Source organism: Ictalurus punctatus, chromosome 2, assembly GCF_001660625.3.
Source record: "Ictalurus punctatus breed USDA103 chromosome 2, Coco_2.0, whole genome shotgun sequence".
NCBI lineage: Eukaryota > Metazoa > Chordata > Actinopteri > Siluriformes > Ictaluridae > Ictalurus > Ictalurus punctatus.
In genome coordinates, this window is record NC_030417.2 from 16,408,235 (window position 1) to 16,430,908 (window position 22,674).

Below are 22,674 nucleotides of genomic sequence, written 5' to 3' on the forward strand. Positions count from 1 at the left end.
CAAAGGCCTATTTGTCCACAAGTGCAACACTTATCTATCCAAGTCGAACTACAAGATCTAATCAGACAAATCACAACAAAGAGTTTTTAAGTTATTTTTTAATTAACCATATTTCTAATATAATAAAGCTACATCTCTAACATTGCTGCACATTATACACACTACTATAATTAAATAACTTACAAGAACTTGTATCTTTACCTAACAATAATCACCTCAACAAATTAGAATGTGTGTGATTATGTGTGAGAAAGTGTGAGAGCATTTTCTCATGACTTTTAAAAGAAGTATACATTTTACTTGATCACAAGCCCAATATCCTCAAGCATAGATAATAATTATTATGCTAAATTTCAAACAATTCAATATTTTATTGAAAATTATAGTATTTGATAAAGAGGCGTCTATTCCAATAAAAATCCACAGACCATGTTCTCTACATCTCTACTGCTCCTGCTGGCAGCTGCTTCCTGTGAGTGCTTTATCAAATTCATTCATTTACTACAATAACAATAAATGTGCAGCATATATTGTGTGAGATATCACCATGTGTTTTCCTCCACAGATGTGCATGGTGTTGAACTGAATCAGCCTGCTTCCATGACAGTCCAGCCAGGCCAGAGTCTCTCCATGAACTGTAAGGTTTCATATTCAGTTACCAGCTATAGTACAGCTTGGATCCGACAGCCTGCAGGAAAAGCTCTGGGGTACATTAATTTAATTGACTATGATGGGGATGTTCGTCAGAAAGATTCACTTAAAGAAGTTTGTCATCTCTCAAGACATTTCCAGTAACACAGTGACCTTACAGGGACAGAACATGCAGACTGAAGACAGCTGTGTATTACTGTGCTTGTGAGCCACACTGACACGACAAACTGAAGCACTGCACAAAAACATCACCTTCATCACAATTCATTTCAGTATTTAAATAATAACTACATTTAAGTGAGCGAATAATCCCCACATTAAAAACACTTCAGTATAGACACCAAGATCATTATTTATTAATACAAAGATTTACTCAGATCATGCTTAATATGAAGATATTATCTTTTTTTAGCTGTTTGAAATGAAATGCTTTTGAATGTCCAGCTAATATACCACTTGCTTTACATGTTTGAAAGCTCTTTGAAATCACTTCATATATTTAATTCAAATGCTACTTAAAATAATTGGTAATAAATATTAATTGATGACTCAGACACAAAAATATTTGTTGTTGATATAAAGATAAAGAAGAGGACTGCACTGATTAACATCATGACCTCTTTCACTACCTGTTTTATAGCTATGTTTATAGCTGTAATAATGTAAGTGATAACAAGAAATCCTTTGGGTGGTAACAGGAACTCTGCTTTGATTCACTGTTGATCATTGTCCTCCCGAAGTGTTTTATTCCTTACTGAATCTGTCACTGAGCTCCTCTGCTTCTGTTGTATTTTAGATAAAGCTCCAAGTGTTATCTATACATAACCATTCCTATGAATTTGTAGTGTATAAAAACATATTTTTGTGGTTTTCATTCAAGTTAATTTAGTAAAACGGGTTCTTGAAGGTTTCCTAAAGTGTTCATTAGATGAGTAATGATTCTTCTAAAAATGGTTGCCCCCAAGTAGAAATGTCAGCACTGTCATCATGGTGTGTGAATTGTGGCTCTGATGGTTCCTCAACAACACACTAATATGCATCCAAGTCCTCTTACACACCTCTAAGTCTCAACCACATTTCCTGCAAGATTTATAAAAATCTAACCTCCTATTTGTATTAGTATCTGTTCAGATCACATTATTTATTGATTCCTAATAACGTATTCATATCCCTACATCTTCATATCCCTACATCCCTACTCCTCACATAAAACGTCACTATATCAACAATGCTGTATGTTTTTTGTTTGTTAGTTTTAATCCATTTTAATGTAGAGGCCATTATATTAGTCTTTGTGTAAATTGTATAGAAACTCGAACATATTAGAACGAGCGGCTCTCTGTAAACCTTGCAGCTGGAACTACTGTCAGAGCCTCTGTTATAGAAATGTAATTAACACCTTCTGACCACAGTACTTGCTACTTTAGGGAGAAAGTTTTATATTGGATGATTGTTCAGGTATTTAGGATTTTCGCAAAACAAAAATGCTATGGTGTAATCCGTTGATCACAGAGATACGTTAGTGTTTGTTTATTTCAGGTTAATTTTAAGATGAATTCACTGAGATTTCAGAAGGTTAGGATGTCAACTAATAAATTTGTAAACCTGAGTCTTCAAGTTCATGTAGCAGCTGATGACACATTTTATGTAAATCCTCCACTCATGTCTCTTAAATTAAGGAGGTCTGTGTGTGTGAGAGTATGTGTGTGAGTTGAGGAAAGAGGAGAGAGGCTGAGCAGTTTAATTCACTTCAGTTTTATACTAAACAAAGATGCTCTCCTCAGTGCTGCTGCTGCTGCTAACAGCTACATTCTGTAAGTCTCCATGTTGTCTGAATGAGTTTAGATTTAGAATACCTGTTTGTGAAAATGATTTGAAGACATTTGATGATGTTCTATTGTTATTATTCACAGGTGGTGTTGGCGGTGTGGAGCTCACTCAGTCAGCCTCTCTGCTCGTGAAACCTGGAGAGTCGTTCCCCATCTCTTGTAAGATCTCAGTGTCGATATATTGTATTCATTGAATATGACAACCTGCTGGGAAAGCACTGGAATGGCTCAGATATCTGTGTAGCGGTGGTAGCACTAATCTCAAAAACACAATGAAGAGCAAGATCAGTTTCAGCCAGGACACATCCATCAGCACAGTTTATTTAAGAGGACAAAACTTTCAGACTGAGGACACGGCTGTGTATTACTGCGCAAGACACACAGCACTACAGAGTCACTGCAGCTCTGTACAAAAACATCCCTGCTCATTTCCCTCTCTCTGCAGTACAGTTGTCCACATGGGCACCTAGTATAAATGAGCTAGCAGGGCTGAGACCCCTCTGTATTTCAAATATAAAAGTACATCAACATCATGTTTCATCTTTGGCCTCAACATTAAATTATTTGTTGTCCTGGGGTGGATATACAATTCCATCCATCATTAATCCATTGCAAAGCTTTTGTGCAGGTTGTTGAATCTGAGCTGTGTAAAGTGGATGCTGGTATCAATGATAGAAGGTCCACACACTCAGCTCAGTACAAAACACACATCTGCAAGAAGAGAACAAAGTGTAAATGTTTTTGCACCTATAGAGGGCAGTAGCTCAATTCTACTGAGGTAAAACTCATGAAACTTGCTTTTAAAGGAAAGGTTTTCTGTATTACGTATTACGTAAGTATTAGTCCCCCTAGGATTTAGTGATTTTGTTATCTCAGAAATTAATGCAAAATCAAGCAAACTCTGCAAAATTCAGAGGAGTTTACAAATGTTCAAAATTACTTCAGATTTTCCACAGATAATTGCCAAGACGTGTCATATGATGTCATCACAATGCACATTCGACCAAAGCACTCTTTGATTCATGTGCATCGAACAAATTGGTTAACTTTCACTCCCACAATGAGCACAGTTATATTCTCACTGGTTCCGTAGCTTTCTGTCTATGGATACACAGTTTAACTGAATTGTTTAGTAGTTTCAACTGATTCCACATTCAACCTTATAGAGCCAATCATGACCACAGTGTTAATGAAGCACCTGGGCAGAATAAAATGTAATCTAACCATACTTGTAAATCACTTATATCAAATGTCTTACATTTACAACATTTACATTTACTTACATAACAACTTGATTATTTTCCTATAACAGCATTCCCCCAAGTGTTTTATTCCTTACTGAATCTGTCACTGAGCTCCTCTGCTTCTGTTGTATTTTAGGTAAAGGTCTGGGTAACTAAAATATCTCTAACTGCTCATTAATACACATTCAGCTTCTCTCTCCTCACCAATGATTCACCATCATCTCATTCACATTAAACAACTGACAGATAATTGCTCTTTGTTGCTAACATTATCATAGTATTATTATATATTTCATTACACTACTCTGCAAAGGTAATACTAAATTACTCTAATTCTAAATTTTATACATTATATCATCATTCAAAAAGATGTAAGAACAGTGATAATTTGTGACCTGAATTAATTCTGGAACAACATTCAGTTTGTATTTGATAACCTGGATTAGACACACAGCTGAAAAATGACAGTTTCTGAAAGGACTGGACATGTTTGTGTTGTTCAGTGATCAGAAAACTTCATGTTCTTCTGGGTGTTACAGTGATACACAGTGATGTACTAAAAGGACATGATATCAAATGAGTAAAGAGCAGTTATGGACTTGATAGCATGAAACACAGCTGGAGTTTTACTCTAAGCTCTTTCTCTTCATGGCTGTTTCTCTGTGAATCTTTAAGTCTCTAGTGGGCATGCCATGCAAATGATATCCTGCCTTTGAACCATTTATGATGATATACGTTTAGATTAACATCATACCAGCAGTTTATGTCCATTTACAGCAAAGGTAATTATTTTAATCATTTGAGATGGGACTAGGCAGAGTTTTGAGTTACTTTGCTTTAGCAATGTTCATTCAATGTTAGTATTATCAGTTTGAGTTGCACATATTTGTATTTTGTATATTTATATATCTGTACCCACGTTAGAAATTATGAATATTATCCTTTTCATTGTTCTTTAAGTCCCCTGAGAGGCACTCTTTCAATACTTACACAACATCTATTCAACAAGTTGAGGTTAAAATGACTGAGAGATTAAAATGACTGAGAGAGGACTGATGTCCTCCTAAGATTTCCATCAAAGTCATAAAATCTATTTGCAATATTGTTTAAAAACTAAGACATTAGTGTTATTTTTACGTTGAATGTTGTGGAACATTCATAAGACAAGTTATTTCCTTCTGAATTGAGAATTTAACAGCACTGTGTTTGTAAAGTCTTTTATTTGTACGTTAGTCTGTAAATTGAATAATACCTTCATCCTAAAACCTTTAACTGTACAACATTGGCCAACCTGGTCTCATTCAAATGTGTATGGATTTGAAAGAACAGAAACACTGTGGTGGGAGTTAGTTTGATTTTGAAAAAAAAAAAAAGTTGTAAGAAAAGTACAAACTAGAGGTGTGCATCAGGATGAGCATCAGCTATAATAAAGTCACAGGAGCATGTGGTCAGATATGAAGCCTGTGTGACCCACAAATGGCCAGAAACATTAATATGGCCGCGTATTGGGTGATCATGCGATGCTGCGTGAAATGTTTGCCGCTACATCCTTGTTAGTGTCACTGTGGTTTAAAGGTCTTTTATGTTTATATTCTGGGGGGAAAACAACCAAATTAGTTTGTTAGAAAATATCACAATCAGGTCCAAAAAAAAAAACAAAAAAAAAAACACACATACATGGAAATGGGCAAGAGAGGAATTAAAAAACAGTCTCTCTCTCTCTCTCTCTCTCTCTCTCTCTCTCTCTCTCTCTCTCTCTCTCTCTCTCTCTCTCTCTTTCTCTCTCTCTCACACATACACACACACACACACACACACACACACACACACACACACACACACACACAGCTCTAATATATCTAATATAAATAATATATTGCCCCAAATCCTATAATTTTGGCCTTTATAAAATCCTCAAGCATGGATAATAATTATCAAACCTTGTTATGAGTTTCTCAATATGTTTAATTCCCTTTATTATTTTTATATAAATAATAGAAATTAGAAATTGGTAAAGAAATTTCTGTCACAGAAAAGATTTGTTCCATTAAAAAGCCAGATATTCTCCATCAGATAAATCTCCTCAACCATGTCTGAAACATGTTTTAAATACATTCTACTCCCATCATCACCAGATATGCAAATACAAGCATCAGGGTTGGAATCACTCTATTTATGAGATGTGATGGACTCTGTTAAACTTTGGAGAACAGAGAAGATCCCAATACAATCAACACACACAATGTTCTCTACATCTCTACTGCTCCTGCTGGCAGCTGCTTCCTGTGAGTGCTTTACCAAATTCATTCATTTACTAAAATAACAATAAATGTGCAGCATATATTGTGTGAGATATCACCATGTGTTTTCCTCCACAGATGTGCATGGTGAGGAATTGACTCAGCCTTCTTCCATGACAGTCCAGCCAGGCCAGAGTCTCTCCATCAACTGCAAGGTTTCATATTCAGTTACCAGCTATGATACAGCTTGGATCCGACAACCTGCAGGAAAAGCTCTGGAGTGGATTGGACACATCTATAGCGGTGGGAGTACAGCTTACAGTGACAAACTGAAAAATAAGTTCAGCATCTCCAGAGACACTGCTACTAACACAATAACAATTCGAGGACAGAATCTGCAAACTGAAGACACAGCTGTGTATTACTGTGCAAGATACACAGTGACACAGAATAGTGGATTCTCCTTACAAAAACTTTGAGACATGTTAGAGACATCCTCTCAGTGTGACTAATAAACCATCTCAGTCAAACTTTTACTTTATTCCACTGGAATGAAGCTTCAACTTTAGCTTGTGTCATTTCAAACACACAAAAAGTAATATCCATCAAATAATTGCATACAAATTATGCTTAGTGGTCATTTTGAACGTTTATTATTTGTTTCACTTTACAGAATATTTAATGAACAGTTAAAATAAATATTCATTTGGTGGATATAGGAATAAAACAGCATGTCTCCAACAGTTTGTTGTGTTTAACACAAATTGTTTTCACAGGTTGAGGTCCAATACTTTCGGAACACAGTAGAAGGCAGCAGAGCTCAACAAATAAAGTGAGGGGAAAATCCACTGCAGGTTGAAATTCCAGTTTTGTCAGCATAGTGTGTGAATTGTGGCTCTGGCAGTTCTTCAACAAATAAACTAACAGGCTTCCCAGTCCCAATAAACACCTCTAGTCTCAACCACATTTCCTGCAAGATTTCTAAAAAACAAATAAAAACATCCTCCTATTTGTATTAGTATCTGTTCAGAACACATTATCAGTTCATTCCACAATACTATACGTTCTGTTAATTTTTTTTAAAAAGCCATTAAATAATTGTGTAAATTGTACAGAAACGCGTTAGAATGAGCGTCTCTCTGTAAACCTTGCAACTTGATCTACTGTCAGAGCCGCTGTTATATAAATGTAGCACCTTCTGACCACATCACCTACTGTTTTATTAAGAAATGTTCATTTTGAATGATTAACTATTTATTTGGGTTTCTTTATGGATAGTGTTCATAGCACCTTCACAAAATATAGTAGTTGATGATGCATTTTATGCAGACCCTTCACTCATGTCTCTTACATTAGGGAGGTGTGTGTGTGTGTGTGTGTGTGTGTGTGTGTGTGTGTGTGTGTGTGTGTGTAGTGAGGAGAAGGAGAGCAGCTGAGTAGTTTATATCACTTTAGCTTTATACCATATACAATTAATCCATCATTAATAATATGTCGTTCCATTCCAAACCTTTTGTGCAGGTTGTTGAATCTGAGCTGTGTAGAGTAGATGTTGGCATCAGTGATAGAAGCTCCACACACTCAGCTCTGTACAAAACACACATCTGCAAGAAGAGAAACAAAGTGTAAATGTTTTTCACCTATAGAGGGCAGTAGCTCACTTCTACTGAGGTAAAACTCGTAAAACTTTCCTTTAAAGGAAACATTTTCTGAAACTAGAAATGACACAAGTATTATCTCTCAGAACTAGGAGCAGAAGGTTCCTCTAAATAACAACAGCAATAACACACCCAACACATCAATTCATACAGCTTATGTAAATGTAAAATACATGTAAATTATAACCTACAGTATATAGACATTGCCTAAATATATATATATATATATATATATATATATATATATATATATATATATATATATATATATATATATATATATATATATATATATATATATATATATATATATATATGCAAATTAAACATTTACATTAAGTATTCTCATGTTGAATGAAACTGTTCAGTTGTTAATTGAAGTAAAATGTTCTGAGGTTATTTATTCGTTATTTTAAAAATGTTCATTAATAATTAACTATCTCTAAAGTGAAGGAAATCAATAAATCAGAACTTTTTCTGAAGGTTACTTGCATGTACAACAATTATTAAAAACAACCACTAAGCTGAACTGGCAAGCTGTAAAATGTGACATCTCTCTCATCCTTGGCACATGCAAAATCAGCCAGTGGAGGTTCATATTATAGACCTGACTCTATTGGTTAAAAGGAAGTCTATGCAAATCCATCCTGTTATTATTTGCTATAAATAAAAATCATCTTGCTGCTCAGCTAAAACTCATATCATCAAACTGAATTACAGGACTTCTAAACATCACAGAGTTTGATTATGGGGCTAAGAGTCTTTCAGCAGTGCATTTTTATACTCATGTTAACACGAGGTATCTGAGACTTCTTTATATGTTTACCACTGAGTGTATGATTTAATCCAGTGATAATTATTTTTGATTGTTTTATCTGGCAGGTTTTTGCAGTGCTGAGATCAGACTGGACCAGTCTCCTGCTGTGGTAAAGAGACCTGGAGAAACTGTGAAGATCTCATGTAAAATAAATGGATATTCACTGACAAGCTACAACATACACTGGATCAGACAGAAACCAGGGAAAGCTCTGGAATGGATTGGTAGGATGAGTACAGGCAATAATGAAGCAATATATGCAGAGTCTTTGAAGAACCAGTTCACCATGACCGAAGACGTCCCAGCAAGCACACAGTACTTAGAGGCCAAGACTCTGAGGACAGAGGACACTGCAGTTTATTAGTGCACCCGACAAGCCACAGTGACTGGAGCTGAGGAAGCAGCTGTACTAAAACTACAATCATATTTTTCACGCAGGATTTTATTGAACAAATCATTAGTGTTTTCATTTATGTAAGTGATGAATATAATCCCCTCTTACTGTGGTTAATAAACTGCTCAATTACATTTTGTTTACAATTGTTTATATTACAAACCAGAAACAAATCAATATTACATTGTAATGTTCAGTTATTATGGAGTCTTACTGCAGTATTCAGATTCTGTAAAGTCCAGATGTTATGAACATGAATGAGTCATTATTAATTACATATACATTACAGCACAGTGAAATAAATTTTTTGTTCGCATATCCCAGCATGTTAGGAAGTTGGGATCAGAGTGCAGGGTCAACCATGATACGACACCTACCTGTACAAAAACACCCAGTACAGAAAACTGTTTTATTCCATACTGAATTTGTCACTGAGCTCCTCCTCTTCTGTTGTATTTTAGGTCAAGGTCTGTGTAAACTAAACCATCTCTAACTCCTCATTATTATACATTTACCTTCTCTCTCCTCACAGACTGCTGTGATTTACCATCATCTCACTCACATTAAATAGCTGAAAGATAATTGCTCTTTGTTGCTAACATTATCATGTTATTATAATATTTTTTTCAATACACTACTCTGCAAAGGTAAAAATCCATCCATCTTCTACCGCTTACTCCTTTTCAGGGTCACGGGGAAACCTGGAGCCTATCCCAGGGAGCATCGGGCACAAGGCAGGGTACACTCTGGACAGGGTGCCAGTCCATCGCAGGGCACAATCATATACACACTCACACACCCATTCATATACTACGGACATTTTAGACATGCCAATCAGCCTACCATGCATGTCTCTGGACTGGGGTAGGAAACCGGAGTACCAGGAGGAAAACCCTGCAGCACGGGGAGAACATGCAAACTCCGCACACACATGGCAACGGTGGGACTCGAACCCAGGAGTTTGTGAGGCGAATGTGCTAACCACTAAGCCACAGTGCGCCTAAAGGTAAAAATAAATGTTATAAATTATACAATCATTAACAAAGACTTAACAACGGACAAGTTGTTGGCATGAGCTCTTGACTGAATTAGTCAGTGATGATTTGTGACATGCATTATTTCTGGAACTACATTCGGTTTGTATTTGATAACCTGGATTAAACACACAGCTGAAAAATGCTAGTTTCTGAAAACACTGGACATGTTCGTGTTGTTCAGTGATCAGAAAACTTCATGTTCTACTGGGTGTTACAGTGATACACAGTGATGTACTAAAAAGACTTGATATCTAATCAGATATCAATGCAATGCTAGCAATGCTCATTCAATGTTGGTATTAATATTGAAGCATCTCTTTTTTTCAATAGTCAGTACAGAACATACTTACAAGGAAAACATTTTTCCAAAGATTAAAAGTAGAAAGACACTCCACATGACAGCTTTCTCTAAATTATTAAATAAAAAACATTTCTGTATTAGTAAGGAATAAAACACTTGGAGACATGCTGAAAATAATCATAACAAGGTAGTGTTATGAAGCATTGTTGAGTTACTCTTACCACTCTGAAGTTGATTATGTTCCTATAACTGTAAGAGGATGCATTACACCGTCAGCAGCCAGAAGAGAGGGACAGCAGCGCACAGTGTGAGCAGCTGTGAAGGAGAACTCAGTTATCCAGAATTCTCCAGGCAGATTAACCTGGATTGCCTGCACCTGACAGGCAGGATACAGGCAGTTATATTTTGGACACAGCCTTTCGTTGCACCTTTGTGGGCTGACTGCTCAGAGGGCTGACTGGTACGGTATGTCCGAACTTTGTAAGAGGTAAGTGGAAGAGGAAAAAGAAAAGATAATTTAAAAAAAGAACTTTATAGAAATTGAAAAGAAAAGCAGAAACATAGTGGAAGTAAAAAAGGACAAGAGATATTTAAGGCATGACCAGGACAAGAGAAACAAACTAAGACAAAGATATAAGGCACATTTGAAAAGAAAAACAACTGAACAGTGCACAAAACACACCCAAAACCTTCTCTCAACCTTCACATTATGTATACATATATAAACCCTGCTTGCTCTTTTATTTATAAGCCAGCAGGGGTTTTTCACTCTGGGTCCACACTGAACCGTCATGTAACATTAATAGCACGTCCAAAACTGTTTTATTCCTCTGTCACATCATTTTGGGAACAATGATTTTTTTAAAAACTAATTCAAAATAACAGTTTGTCTTTTTATTCTTTATAGTTACAAGTAAAATGAAGCATTCACAAAACAAGTTAGTTCCTTTTATCACTTACGTTATAGCAGAATCAACAGTTAGTCCTCACCAGCCTCTGTCTATTTTTCTCTTTCATGGAGTTGCAGTTTGTTATGTTACTGAGAAACCACAAAGCCCTCAATTCTGAAAACTTTCTGAAAACTTAGTTACAGCTTTACCTCTGTGATGACACTGTGTAGACATCAGTAAAAAAAACAAATGCTTGCTATAGTCACATGAAAAGCTCATAAGCAGTGTATTCATGGAGGTCAAAAAAACAAAACATTTTGATTGTCTACTGTATGACTGACATGTTTCCGCTTCATGACATTTACTGCATGTGGCTTGTTATGAATGTTGTCTCAACATTTATACTGCTGTAAGATTACTTAAGTCAGTTCTTATATATAAAAGCACAAAAGTGTAATACACAGTAGTTTGAAAAAGCTCATTATTAATTAAAAGTTCTCCCTGCATGCTGTTTTAAACACAGCAATATTTCACTGTGTGTCAGAGTGAGAACTATGGAAGCAGTTTTTCACAGTGATCGGAAACAGAGCTTTATGCCATAACAGACCTACTCTTCTGGGTTTATAAAATAAAATAAAAATACTCACAATACATTATGCTCAAATAAGCAATTTTCTTAGGATTTTAATCAAATAATTTCCTATGAGACAAGTGTGTGTTTATTTGGGCATCTATTTTCCATGTGGAATGAGGTTTAGATTCATTTACAGAATTACAAAATTAATCTTTAAAATTAACAAAATTAACACCTTCTGACTAAGAGAATTCAACAGTGATATAAGTGCATTTAATATATATATATATATATATATATATATATATATATATATATATATATATATATATATATATATATATATATATATATATATGAAGCTTCTTCATTTTGGATTTAAATAACATTAGAGAAGCACACTTCACAGAGAGTGAAGAAAAAAACAATATCATAAAGACAGGGTTATAAATGACTTCATTTCCCTCTGAAACTGTATTTGAGTGCTTTCTCTCTTTTAAACCGTAGTGATACAAATACTCCAATGTGGAATTCATACTTTCTTAATGTGTATTGCTGCTCCATGTGAGAAGTTTTTATTGACAGCAAGAACAATGTAACCTTCTTCTGTAAAATTACTCATTGAAGTTTAGTTTCATTATATCTTACTCTGGCATTACACCTCTATTCTGCACACTTTTCTTCTTCTAGAACTCACTTAATGGATCTTGTATGGTAGCACTACTTTCATTGTTCTCTGCTTGATATATGTCTTTGCTTGTATTTTCTCATTTGTAAGCCGCTTTGGATAAAAGCATCTGCTAAATAAAAAAAAAATGTAAATATGTAAATGTAAATATTTTGAAAACAGGACCTTTGTGCCTCTAGAGGGCAGTCTGTGCAAACTCAACCATCTCAGTCTGTTGCTATCTGCACATTTAGGCAATCTCTCTCTTCACATTCTGTTATGACTGCATCCAGCATCATGACTCTCAGATTAAACAGAATTACATGTAGCATATTAGCAAATAGTGTTGTGCTGATCAGTAATTAAGGCTCTTTGTTATTGAGAACCTGATTTCATGGAAAATTTATGAGGATCTAAGTGAGCAAGATGTTTAATTTTATATAAAAAAAAAAAAAACCCTGCTTAAACTTTATTTGAAATGTGAATTTGTTTGATGTTACAGTGTATAAAAACGAACTTTTTTTTTTCCATTCAGAGACATTCTTCTTCAAATGGATTAAGGGTTCATTTGATAATTAAGGTTTCTCAGCTTGTAAAAATGGTTCTACTTGGAACCCTTTCTGATAGTGAAACATACTGTTGTAGAGATCTACATATAACCTTATAATCATCCACTCATCTATATACTGAGCAGTCTGTGGTTGTGGATTTAATACATCCATAGTGGTCATGGACACTCCCTATTCAAATAGAGTCGGATATAAACAGCATGTTCTTGGCTGTTCAGGTTTCCAGTGAGCTCTGTGATAGATAACACTCCTGTACACTTTAAATCTGGGTGAAGCAGAACTCGGAGAAGGATGATTTTAGGACATTGTATTTTATTTGTTCTCATTTCATGTAAGTTTCAGACTTTTTCATGTGATGATTACTAGGAAAATTAGCCATTCTGTCCCGATAAGCATTATAACATAACATTACCTGGTTATTCTCTTCTCTTCGAGATTCTTATGGACAGTCCCTGACCTCCTCTGCTTCTGTGGTGAAGAGACCTGGAGAGTCAGTCACTCTGTCCTGTACTGTCTCCGGATTCTCACTGAGCAGCTACTATATGCACTGGATCCGTCAGAAACCAGGAAGGGGACTGGAGTGGATTGGATACATTAGTACTGGCACTGGCTTCGCTCAGTCTCTGCAGGGCCAGTTCTCCATCATTAAAGACACCAATTAAAAACATGCTGTACCTAGAAGTGAAGAGTCTGAAAGCTGAAGACACGGCTGTTTATTACTGTGCACGAGACTCACACTGACACAACAGACTCCAGAGCTGTAAAAAAAAAAAAAAAACTTACACAAGCACATCCTCATGAGCTGTAAATATTCCCTCAGCAGGAAACTGAACCCCAGAGACATTTATTATAAACAACATCCATTTATATTAGTGCTCAGTTTTATTTCTCCTTTTGTCTTACTCCATTAACAGTCAAAATTCCTCTGTAAAATTCTCAGCCTTTCCTTTTATTATGTCTGGCTGGTGCTTAAAGCTGAAGACAAACATGAAATCAACATTAATTATACACACATTAAATGATCAAACATTCAGTTGCATTTCATTTAATGTCTTTATTAAAAAAAAAAAAAACATAACTCATAAGAAATCTTTATTGTATTTGTTCCTGAAAGAATTTGTGTACAGTTTTATAAATGAAAAATGTTTGAAGAATTGCTGTTCTATAGAGAGACCGCCATAATTAATGTTAAACACATAACCCATAGTGCATGCAAATTTCCCCAACCTCAGACAGATATAAATACACTGCAAGTACACAGCAGTCTCTGTGTTTGGTCGAGTACAGCAGAGGAATCGTGAGCTGGCCTCTTCTTCTTCTGATATCCTCTGTGCCCTGTGAGTAAACACATCTCTCCACTCTTTACTCACCTTTTTATATGCTCCATATTTCAGTCTTAGCTGAAGTGAAGTGTGTTTAATAGCTTCTGTGTGCTTTACCGCTCTCCTCTTCTCAGATGTGCATGGCATCAGTCTGACCTCGTCACCTGCTGAGGTTAATCCTCCCGGAGCCTCAGTGAAGTGGTCCTGTCAGATTTCTGGCCATGCCCTCACTAGCTACAGCACAGGCTGTAACAATGTGCCACGAGCAGTCCACAAGCATCAATGTGCTTTACTTAGATGTTGTCACGTAATAGAGGTTAGGATGGACGCAATTGCAGAGAAGAGCTTAATTAAAAGAGGCAGGCAGACAAATCTAAAACGTGAATCAAAAGCATGGTCAAAACAGGCAAAAAGTCAGGCAATCGGCAAATGGGCATAAACTAGGCTAAACAAAAATCGTGACAGATATTAGCAGCCTACGTTTATTTTGAGTTAAAACTTAAAAGGTACAATTCCTATAAAACCATCACATCCTATATACATAAAGAAATCTTAAATGATTAAAGGCAAGATGAACGCATAATAAATAATGCATGGATAGAAAAATCTGCTTTAACATTTCACTATTTTTTGCTTTTTCATAGACAATAAAATGTACCTAAATATTTGACTTGCACTGTATATATTTATATTTAGTATATTTACATATCTGCACCCTCATAACAAATGAACATTATGTTTTTCCTTATGCTTTAAGTCCTCCGAGAGGCGCTCTTTACACAACATTTACCCAACATGTTGCGGTTAAAGTGACTGAGAGATTAAAGGTTGTACAACATTGTTTAAAAACTAAAACATTAGTTTTATTTCTACATTTAATGCTGTGGAACATTTACTAGACAAGTTATTTCCTTCTGAAGTGAGAATTTGACAACACTGTGTTTGTAAAGTCTTTTATTTTTACCTTGTCTGTAAATTGAACAATACCTTCATTATAAAACATTTAACACATGCCTATGAAATGGAAAGAAAGATAAGGGAAACATGAAGTTATGAAAAAAAGTACAAACTAGAGGTGTGCATCAGGACGAGCATCAGCTATAATAAAGTCACAGGAGCGGGTGGTCAGATATGAAGCTTGTGGGACCCACAAAAGGCCAGAAACATTAATATGGCCATGTATTGCTGCTTCATCCTTGTTAGTGTCGCTGTGATTTAAAGGACTAATATAACTTTATATTGTGGAAAAACGAACCAAGTTAGTTTCTTAGAAAATATCACAGTCAAGTCCAAACAAAATTACAGGAGAGGAATTAGAACACACACACACACACCTAGTGCGAATGCTAACTGCCCCTTAACCTTAATTCTATGATAAAAAATATCTTCAAGCACAGATAATTATTACCATAAAATTTGTATCTAATCCTTGTTGTGAGGTTTTCTATATGTATAATTCCCTTTATTATTGATAATATAAATAACAGAAGTTGGTAAAGAACTTTGTCATGGAAAAGTTATGTTCCATTAAAAAGCCACATGTTCTTCATAAGATGAATCTCATTCCCACGTTTTAAATACATTTTAAATACTAAAATGAACACTGAGATATTGAACACTAAGACTATCTCTTATTGACAAATTCCCACAGAGGACCAGAGTCTGTGCTTATTGCATACATACACTACATACATCAAGATTGAAAATGAAATTGAATCATTGAATGAAGCTTTAACTTTTACTTTTTCAGTATGGAAAAAAAAAAATCAGGTTAGAGAGCTTTGCTCTTTGTGGTTGCTCTGTAACAAGCTGCATATTTTAAATAAACTTTATGGTTGTAACTGTAACTCTGCTTCATCCCACCACCGTGTCATTGCTTATTTCCCTGTAACAGTACCCCTGCTGTGTTTTATTCCTTAATTAATGTGGTCATATTCTAGTGTGTTTGCTTATTCACCTGAAAACACCTCACAGTCCATGAGTTGATCAAACAGGACTGAGATATATTTAAAACAAAATAGACACAAAACAAATTATTATATATTTAAAATCTCAGATTAGACATATTTGAGACACGGGGAGGTTTTCTCATATGGAAGAATCTCTTAAATGTTCTCCAAGATAAGGAGTGGCTCTATGCAAATATCCTTCACTGATATATATTTAAGATGGAGAGATTTTACTTATTCTGCTTCAACACATACCATGATCTCTACATCCTTACTGCCCGTGCTGCTGCTGCTGGCAGCCGTACACTGTAAGTGTTTTTACATTTGATGTATAATACAGTTTTGGTTACTTATAGTTTTTGTTTGTACAACATAACTTTTCTTTAACAGATGTTCACTGTGTTGAGCTGATCCAGCCCAGATCCACACTATTAACCCCTGGTCAATCAATGACTCTGACCTAAAGTGTCTGGATATTCATTAACTGATAGCAGCTACTGTACAGCCTGGATACGACAACCTGCAGGAAAAGCTCTGGAGTGTTTGAAGGATAGGTGGTGGTAGTAGTACTATATACAGTGAGAAACTGAAAAGCAGGTTTCAAGTTTCCAGAGACATGTCCAGCAACACAGTAACATTAACAGGACAGAACATGCAGACTGAAAACACAGCTGTGTATTACTGCGCTCGTTATCCATAAAGGTAAACAGATCAACACCATCCCTGTACACAAGCACCTCATACAAAGTCCTATTATAACTTCTGAATTAAAAAAAAAATGTGTACAATATGATTGAATGACACACAAAGACAACACTTTTTCCATCCAAGTCTAAATGAAAATAAACAAATAAAATCACTTAAATGACACCTAATAGGTTAAATTCAGTTAATTTTATGAACAAATTGTAGTATAGATCTAAGCAGTGGCCAACAAAACCATAATCTCCAACGTTGCTGCATTTTCTACACATACAGTCAAAAAACAGGTTTTTCTTATCTGGATTTTATGTTTTATAGGGTGATGTTACCAACATAACAGCTCATCCTTTGTTCCTCTTATACCACAGCAGCGTGCACATGATTGCAATGTTTGATTGATTAAAGAATTACACATCATGCTTATTATTATCATTTATAATTACATTTATTGCTGTGGCACATTCAAAAGATAAGTTCATGTTTTTAGCTACATCATAATAGCTATAAACAGCTGTTCTCTAAATGCAAACTCCTCTGTCATGAACACTTTCCAGTGGCAGAAAACTTAATTTTTTTCCCCTCTGAATGTTATAAAATGTAGACACTGGAGACTCCTTCCATAAATGTTAAATAAACATCACCTTACATTTACTGTGTCAACAATTACCCACATATTTAAAATCAGTGGTGAATTTAAACAGAGCACTGCCATACATGTTCCTGTATACAAGTCATTACAACAGAAATGATACTGTATTTGAATGCGCTAATTAATATAAACCTAAAATTAATCAACAAATCAAAATTGAAGATTCAGTGTAGTGGTATGAAGTCATTAAGTTGTAGTTAATGGTTGTAGTTGTAGTTACTGGTGATTTTTTTATACTGTGAAGAACCAGCTACAATCATTTAAAAATACCCCAAGTAAGTACAAATAACAATTGTGTGTGTGAGATATTATTGAAACTAGTAGCTGGTAAAGAAAAATTCTCTTATTAAAAAGCCACATATCACCCATAAGATGAATCTCATCCCCATGATTTAAACATGTTTTAAATACATTCTCCTCCCATCATAACCACATATTCAAATACAAGTGTCAGGGCTGGACACCACTCTATTTATGAGATGTGATGGTCTCTGTTAAACTTTAGAGAACAGAGTAGATCCCAGTATAAACAACACACACCATGTTCTCTACATCTCTACTGCTCCTGCTGGCAGCTGCTTCCTGTGAGTGCTTTATCAAATTCATTCATTTACTAAAATAACAATAAATGTGCAGCATATATTGTGTGAGAGATCACCATGTGTTTTCCTCCACAGATGTGCATGGTGAGGAACTGACTCAGCCTGGTACTATGACAGTCCAGCCAGGCCAGAGTCTCTCCATAAACTGCAAGGTTTCATATTCAGTTACCAGCTATCATACAGCTTGGATCCGACAACCTGCAGGAAAAGCTCTGGAGTGGATTGGATACATAAGCAGTGGTGGGGGTACAGCTTACAGTGACAAACTGAAAAATAAGTTCAGCATCTCCAGAGACACTGCTACTAACACAATAACAATTGGAGGACAGAATCTGCAAACTGAAGACACAGCTATGTATTACTGCGCAAGAGACTCACAGTGACACAGAATAGTGGATTCTCCTTACAAAAACTTTGAGACATGTTAGAGACATCCTCTCAGTGTGACTAAACCATCTCAGTCAAACTTTTACATTCTTCCACTGGAATGAAGTTGTAATAGCTTGTGTCGTTTTTAAACAGACAGTAGTCATTTTTAAAATAAAATACATTCTTCAAAGACTGCTGATTTTTGAACCATTATTCATCTCCACATTGTATAGAATATTTAATAAACTGGAATAAATGTTTAACCAGTGAACTATAATACAAGGAATAATACAATTTATACAGGTGCAATATTTCAAACAACTAAAGGAGGCAGCAGAGCTCAACAAATACAGTGGTAGGAAAAAAAAAAGCCCCTGGAAGTAGAAATTCCAACACTGTAGTAGGTGTGGCTTTCTCAAGTGGAGGTAAAACGTTTATCCCCAATTCGGTAAATCCAACTACGCCACCCAGGGGGAGAACCAGGGAAATACCCACAAATAAAGGTACACAGATAAGTTTCACCAATCGGGGCAAGGAAAATGAGTGTGATACATGAGTATGAATATAAGAATGATATTTTATTATGACACTTAAGCATCATTAAAACTTGACATGCAAATATAAAATTGCTTTCCCATGAAGTACAATAAGGATATTAAAACTAAGCACTTCTCCAGGCCCAGGCTTGGCAGGGACAAGGCAGGCCAGCTACAGCTTGGGAGGTCATCCAAACCCAGCGCAAGTCACACCAAAATCATCAAACACTACCTACACCATAAGGAAGTTGTTGTGTTGGCACACTGAGCATGCTGTGAAGCACACACCACCAAATAAGTGCAGCCAGCCTCCCCTGTCCCACCAGCACTCACCGGCTCCTGGAGAGAAAGAAGACATTGAATAACCCAAGGTTACACAAATACTAAACAACAAAGAAAGAAAGATATATTACAGACACTGTGGTGTGGTGGCTATAACACCCAGGCCCACTAACACCACCACATGAAATATAGGCAGTTGACAGCACCTAAGCAGATCCAGAATTATGGTAAACAGTACAAATGAAAAGTATAGCTACTATAGCATGGAGACAATAAGGCATAGCATACACCCTCTCAGTAGTAAAGTGGTTAAGTGGAACAACAAACCTGAAACAGGTTTGAGGCTAAGGACACTAATTTTACCACTCTCAGACTACTCACTCTTACTATATGTGGTTACAAAACAAACCAGACATACATCCAAAACTAAAGAAAAGCAAAACAATACATCAAACGAAGAAAATGACCGTTAAACAAAAAGCAGGTAAAGCAAAACAATTGTTGAAGCAAAACAGCAGCAGCGTCACATGTAGTGTCTTCGGCTAGGGGTTTGTCTTAGAGAAGACTCAACTCCCCACTCTCACCTTGACACAAAGATCAGAGTGTCAACCTAAATCTACCAAGTCCCAATATGAAAAAGAGAGAGGTGAACTTACCATTATATTGAACAAAAACCTGACGCGAAGTTGTATAATTACTCACAGGTACTGTGGCTCGACATACATATACATATCATTCAACCACCGGCTAAATGTTGCGACCACTGAATGCGATCTCCAGCGCCAATTCACCACAATGCATGCACCACCAGCGCCTCTCGAAGACTATAAAGACAAACAAATTAGCCTTGAGGTATTCACCTAATTACGCCTTGAACAAAGCCTGAACGTCCCTGAACGTCCCTGAACGTCCCTGAACGGAAGTCGGAACCGGAAATGCCAGGGGAGCGAGGGACTCAGAATCACCAAGACACCTATATGCTTACCAAAATAAGGGTCCTTAAATAATCGGGTAGCTCTCATCCCATTGGTCTGCCAAAATCATATCCCAAGCAGAGCCAATAGGACAGCCAAATCACTTACCCTGCCACATAGGCATCCCAGTCCCAATACACACCTCTAGTGTCAACCAGATTTCCTGCAAGATTCCTAAAACAACAAAACTCCTATTTGTATTAGTAACTGTTCATAACACATTATCAGTTTATTCCAAATAATATATTTATATCCCTACATCCCTAATCCTCACACATAACGTCACCATATCAACAATGATATGTGTTTTTGTTGTTGCTATTGTTTTTTTTTAAATCCATTTATGGTGGGAGTCCATTATATACTGTACTTATAAAATAGTAAACCTGAGTGTTCAAGGTCATGTAGACGTTGATGACTTCTACATTATCGAGTCAGTACAAAAACTTTTTATATTTCCAAACATTAGTTTTCCAGCACAAAATTAAATGTTACAGAAAAATGTTTGTATGGCAGTAAAGAACAAGCTATATTACATAAGAGACCACTTTTCAGACAACAAAACACAATGAAGGCTGCTGGGTTTTACTGCAAAAATAAGAAGCAAGTGCGACAGGCAAAGTCTCCAGAACTGTGACTGGTTCTGCAAGATGCACAATAAAACTTACCAGCTCATTTCCTTATAAAACTGCAGAAAGTGTACTTGAGACTACTCTTTTTAAAGCAAAGGGTCGTCAAACTAAATATTGACTTTGTTTCATTTATTACTGTTTATTACTGCACTTAATATCATTTTTTAAATGTAGAAACATTTAATTTCCTTATTTTTGAAGCCATATTTGCTCTACAACATTTCTTTTCATGTGAAAAAGTATTTTGCACAGTACTGTCAAATATATTAATAATTGCAAGAAAGAGTAATACTCCAGGTCCTTCATCCCTGCAGTAGTACAACATAATGTAGCACTGCTAGCTATTTTGCATAATCAACCTACACATTATTATTTGTTGCTCACCCCTCTATTGTTGACTGTGCAATAATCCATCCATCCACCTTCTATACCACTAATCCTTTTCAGGGTCACAGGGAACCTGGAGCCTATCCCAGGGAGCATCGGGCACAAGGCGGGGTACACCCTGGACAAGGTGCCAATCCATCGCAGGGCACAATCACATACACATATCCATTCATACGGACACTTTGGAAATGGAAATGCCAATCAGCCTACCATGCATGTCTTTGGACTGGGGGAGGAAACCGGAGTACCTGGAGGAAACCCCTGCAGCGCAGGGAGAACATGCAAACTCTGCACACACAGGGCCACAGTGGGAATCAAACCCACAACCCTAGAGGTGTGAGGCGAACGTGCTAACCACTAAGCCACCGTACAACCCCTAATTATGTTCTATAACATGTAAAACAGGTACATGAAAGGCGTATTCTAAAAGCGACTCATATAAACACCTTAATCACATTATTATCTTACTCAGAGTAAGGTCAATAATTAGATCACTTTTGTCCACGTAAACGTAGTCACAGTGACAGAATATTGGATTCAGGAACACAGCATGTTCCCAGCAGCGTGTTGTGTTTAACACACCATCTGTTTTCAGATTTTATGCAGAAGGAGGCAGCAGAGTGCAACAAATAAGATGCTAAAAATTGAATGCACGAACTGCATTCTCATGAGACTCATTCAGTATTATTCATTCTCAGACATATCTAGATTTTTTTTCTCTTTCACCATTTGCATAGTTTATTACCTCCAAATAATTTATGTAGCATTTTGAATTGCAAAATAACATAAAAAATATATTATATTCTCCTTTATCCCTCTATCACCAGCAGGATGATTTGAAACCTCTGCTGGATTTCAGTGTTTGATTAACTGATTAAATGAATATTTTAATTTCTTCAGCAGATGTGAAATGTTAAAGCCTTTAGTCATTACAAGAGACCATGCAGATGAAACCTGGAGAAACTTTATTCTAGGCTTTCTGGAGTCTAATGAATGATACATTATATAACAAGGTCTTAATGGTATCATGAGAACAATTTGGGGCAAACTATTTAACACACACACACACACACACACACACAAAGGTGGAAGGACAACTGCATTCCTGAAAAGCTGATAAGGAAGAAATTAATAAATGGTGTGAGAAAAAGTAATGCAATCACTTCTTGATTTGTAAATGAACTGATTTGTAAAATACAGTTGCAATCAAAATTAACCCCCATTGCAAGAATATTTAGTACTCTGTAGAGCACCCTTTTTCTGTTATGACCTGCTGCAAACGAGGTGCATAGCTTCAGGCAGCGGTCCTGAGGAATCTTAGCCCATTCCTCTTGAGAAATGGCCTCCAGTTCAGTAATATTCTTGGGTTTGTGTGCTACAAACGCCTTCTTCAAATCCC

General features: G+C 36.1%; 1 protein-coding gene and 1 gene segment (V, D, J or C); both read left to right on the forward strand.

The window, feature by feature from the left end:
• Positions 1-22,674, forward strand: part of LOC108277513 (uncharacterized) — a 262,355-nt gene that overhangs the window by 111,404 nt on the left and 128,277 nt on the right. The window lies entirely within an intron of this gene.
• Positions 8,318-8,923, forward strand: LOC128629520 (immunoglobulin heavy variable 1-69-2-like). The segment is given in 2 exon segments: positions 8,318-8,421; positions 8,505-8,923. Coding segments are annotated over 2 exon segments (351 nt in total).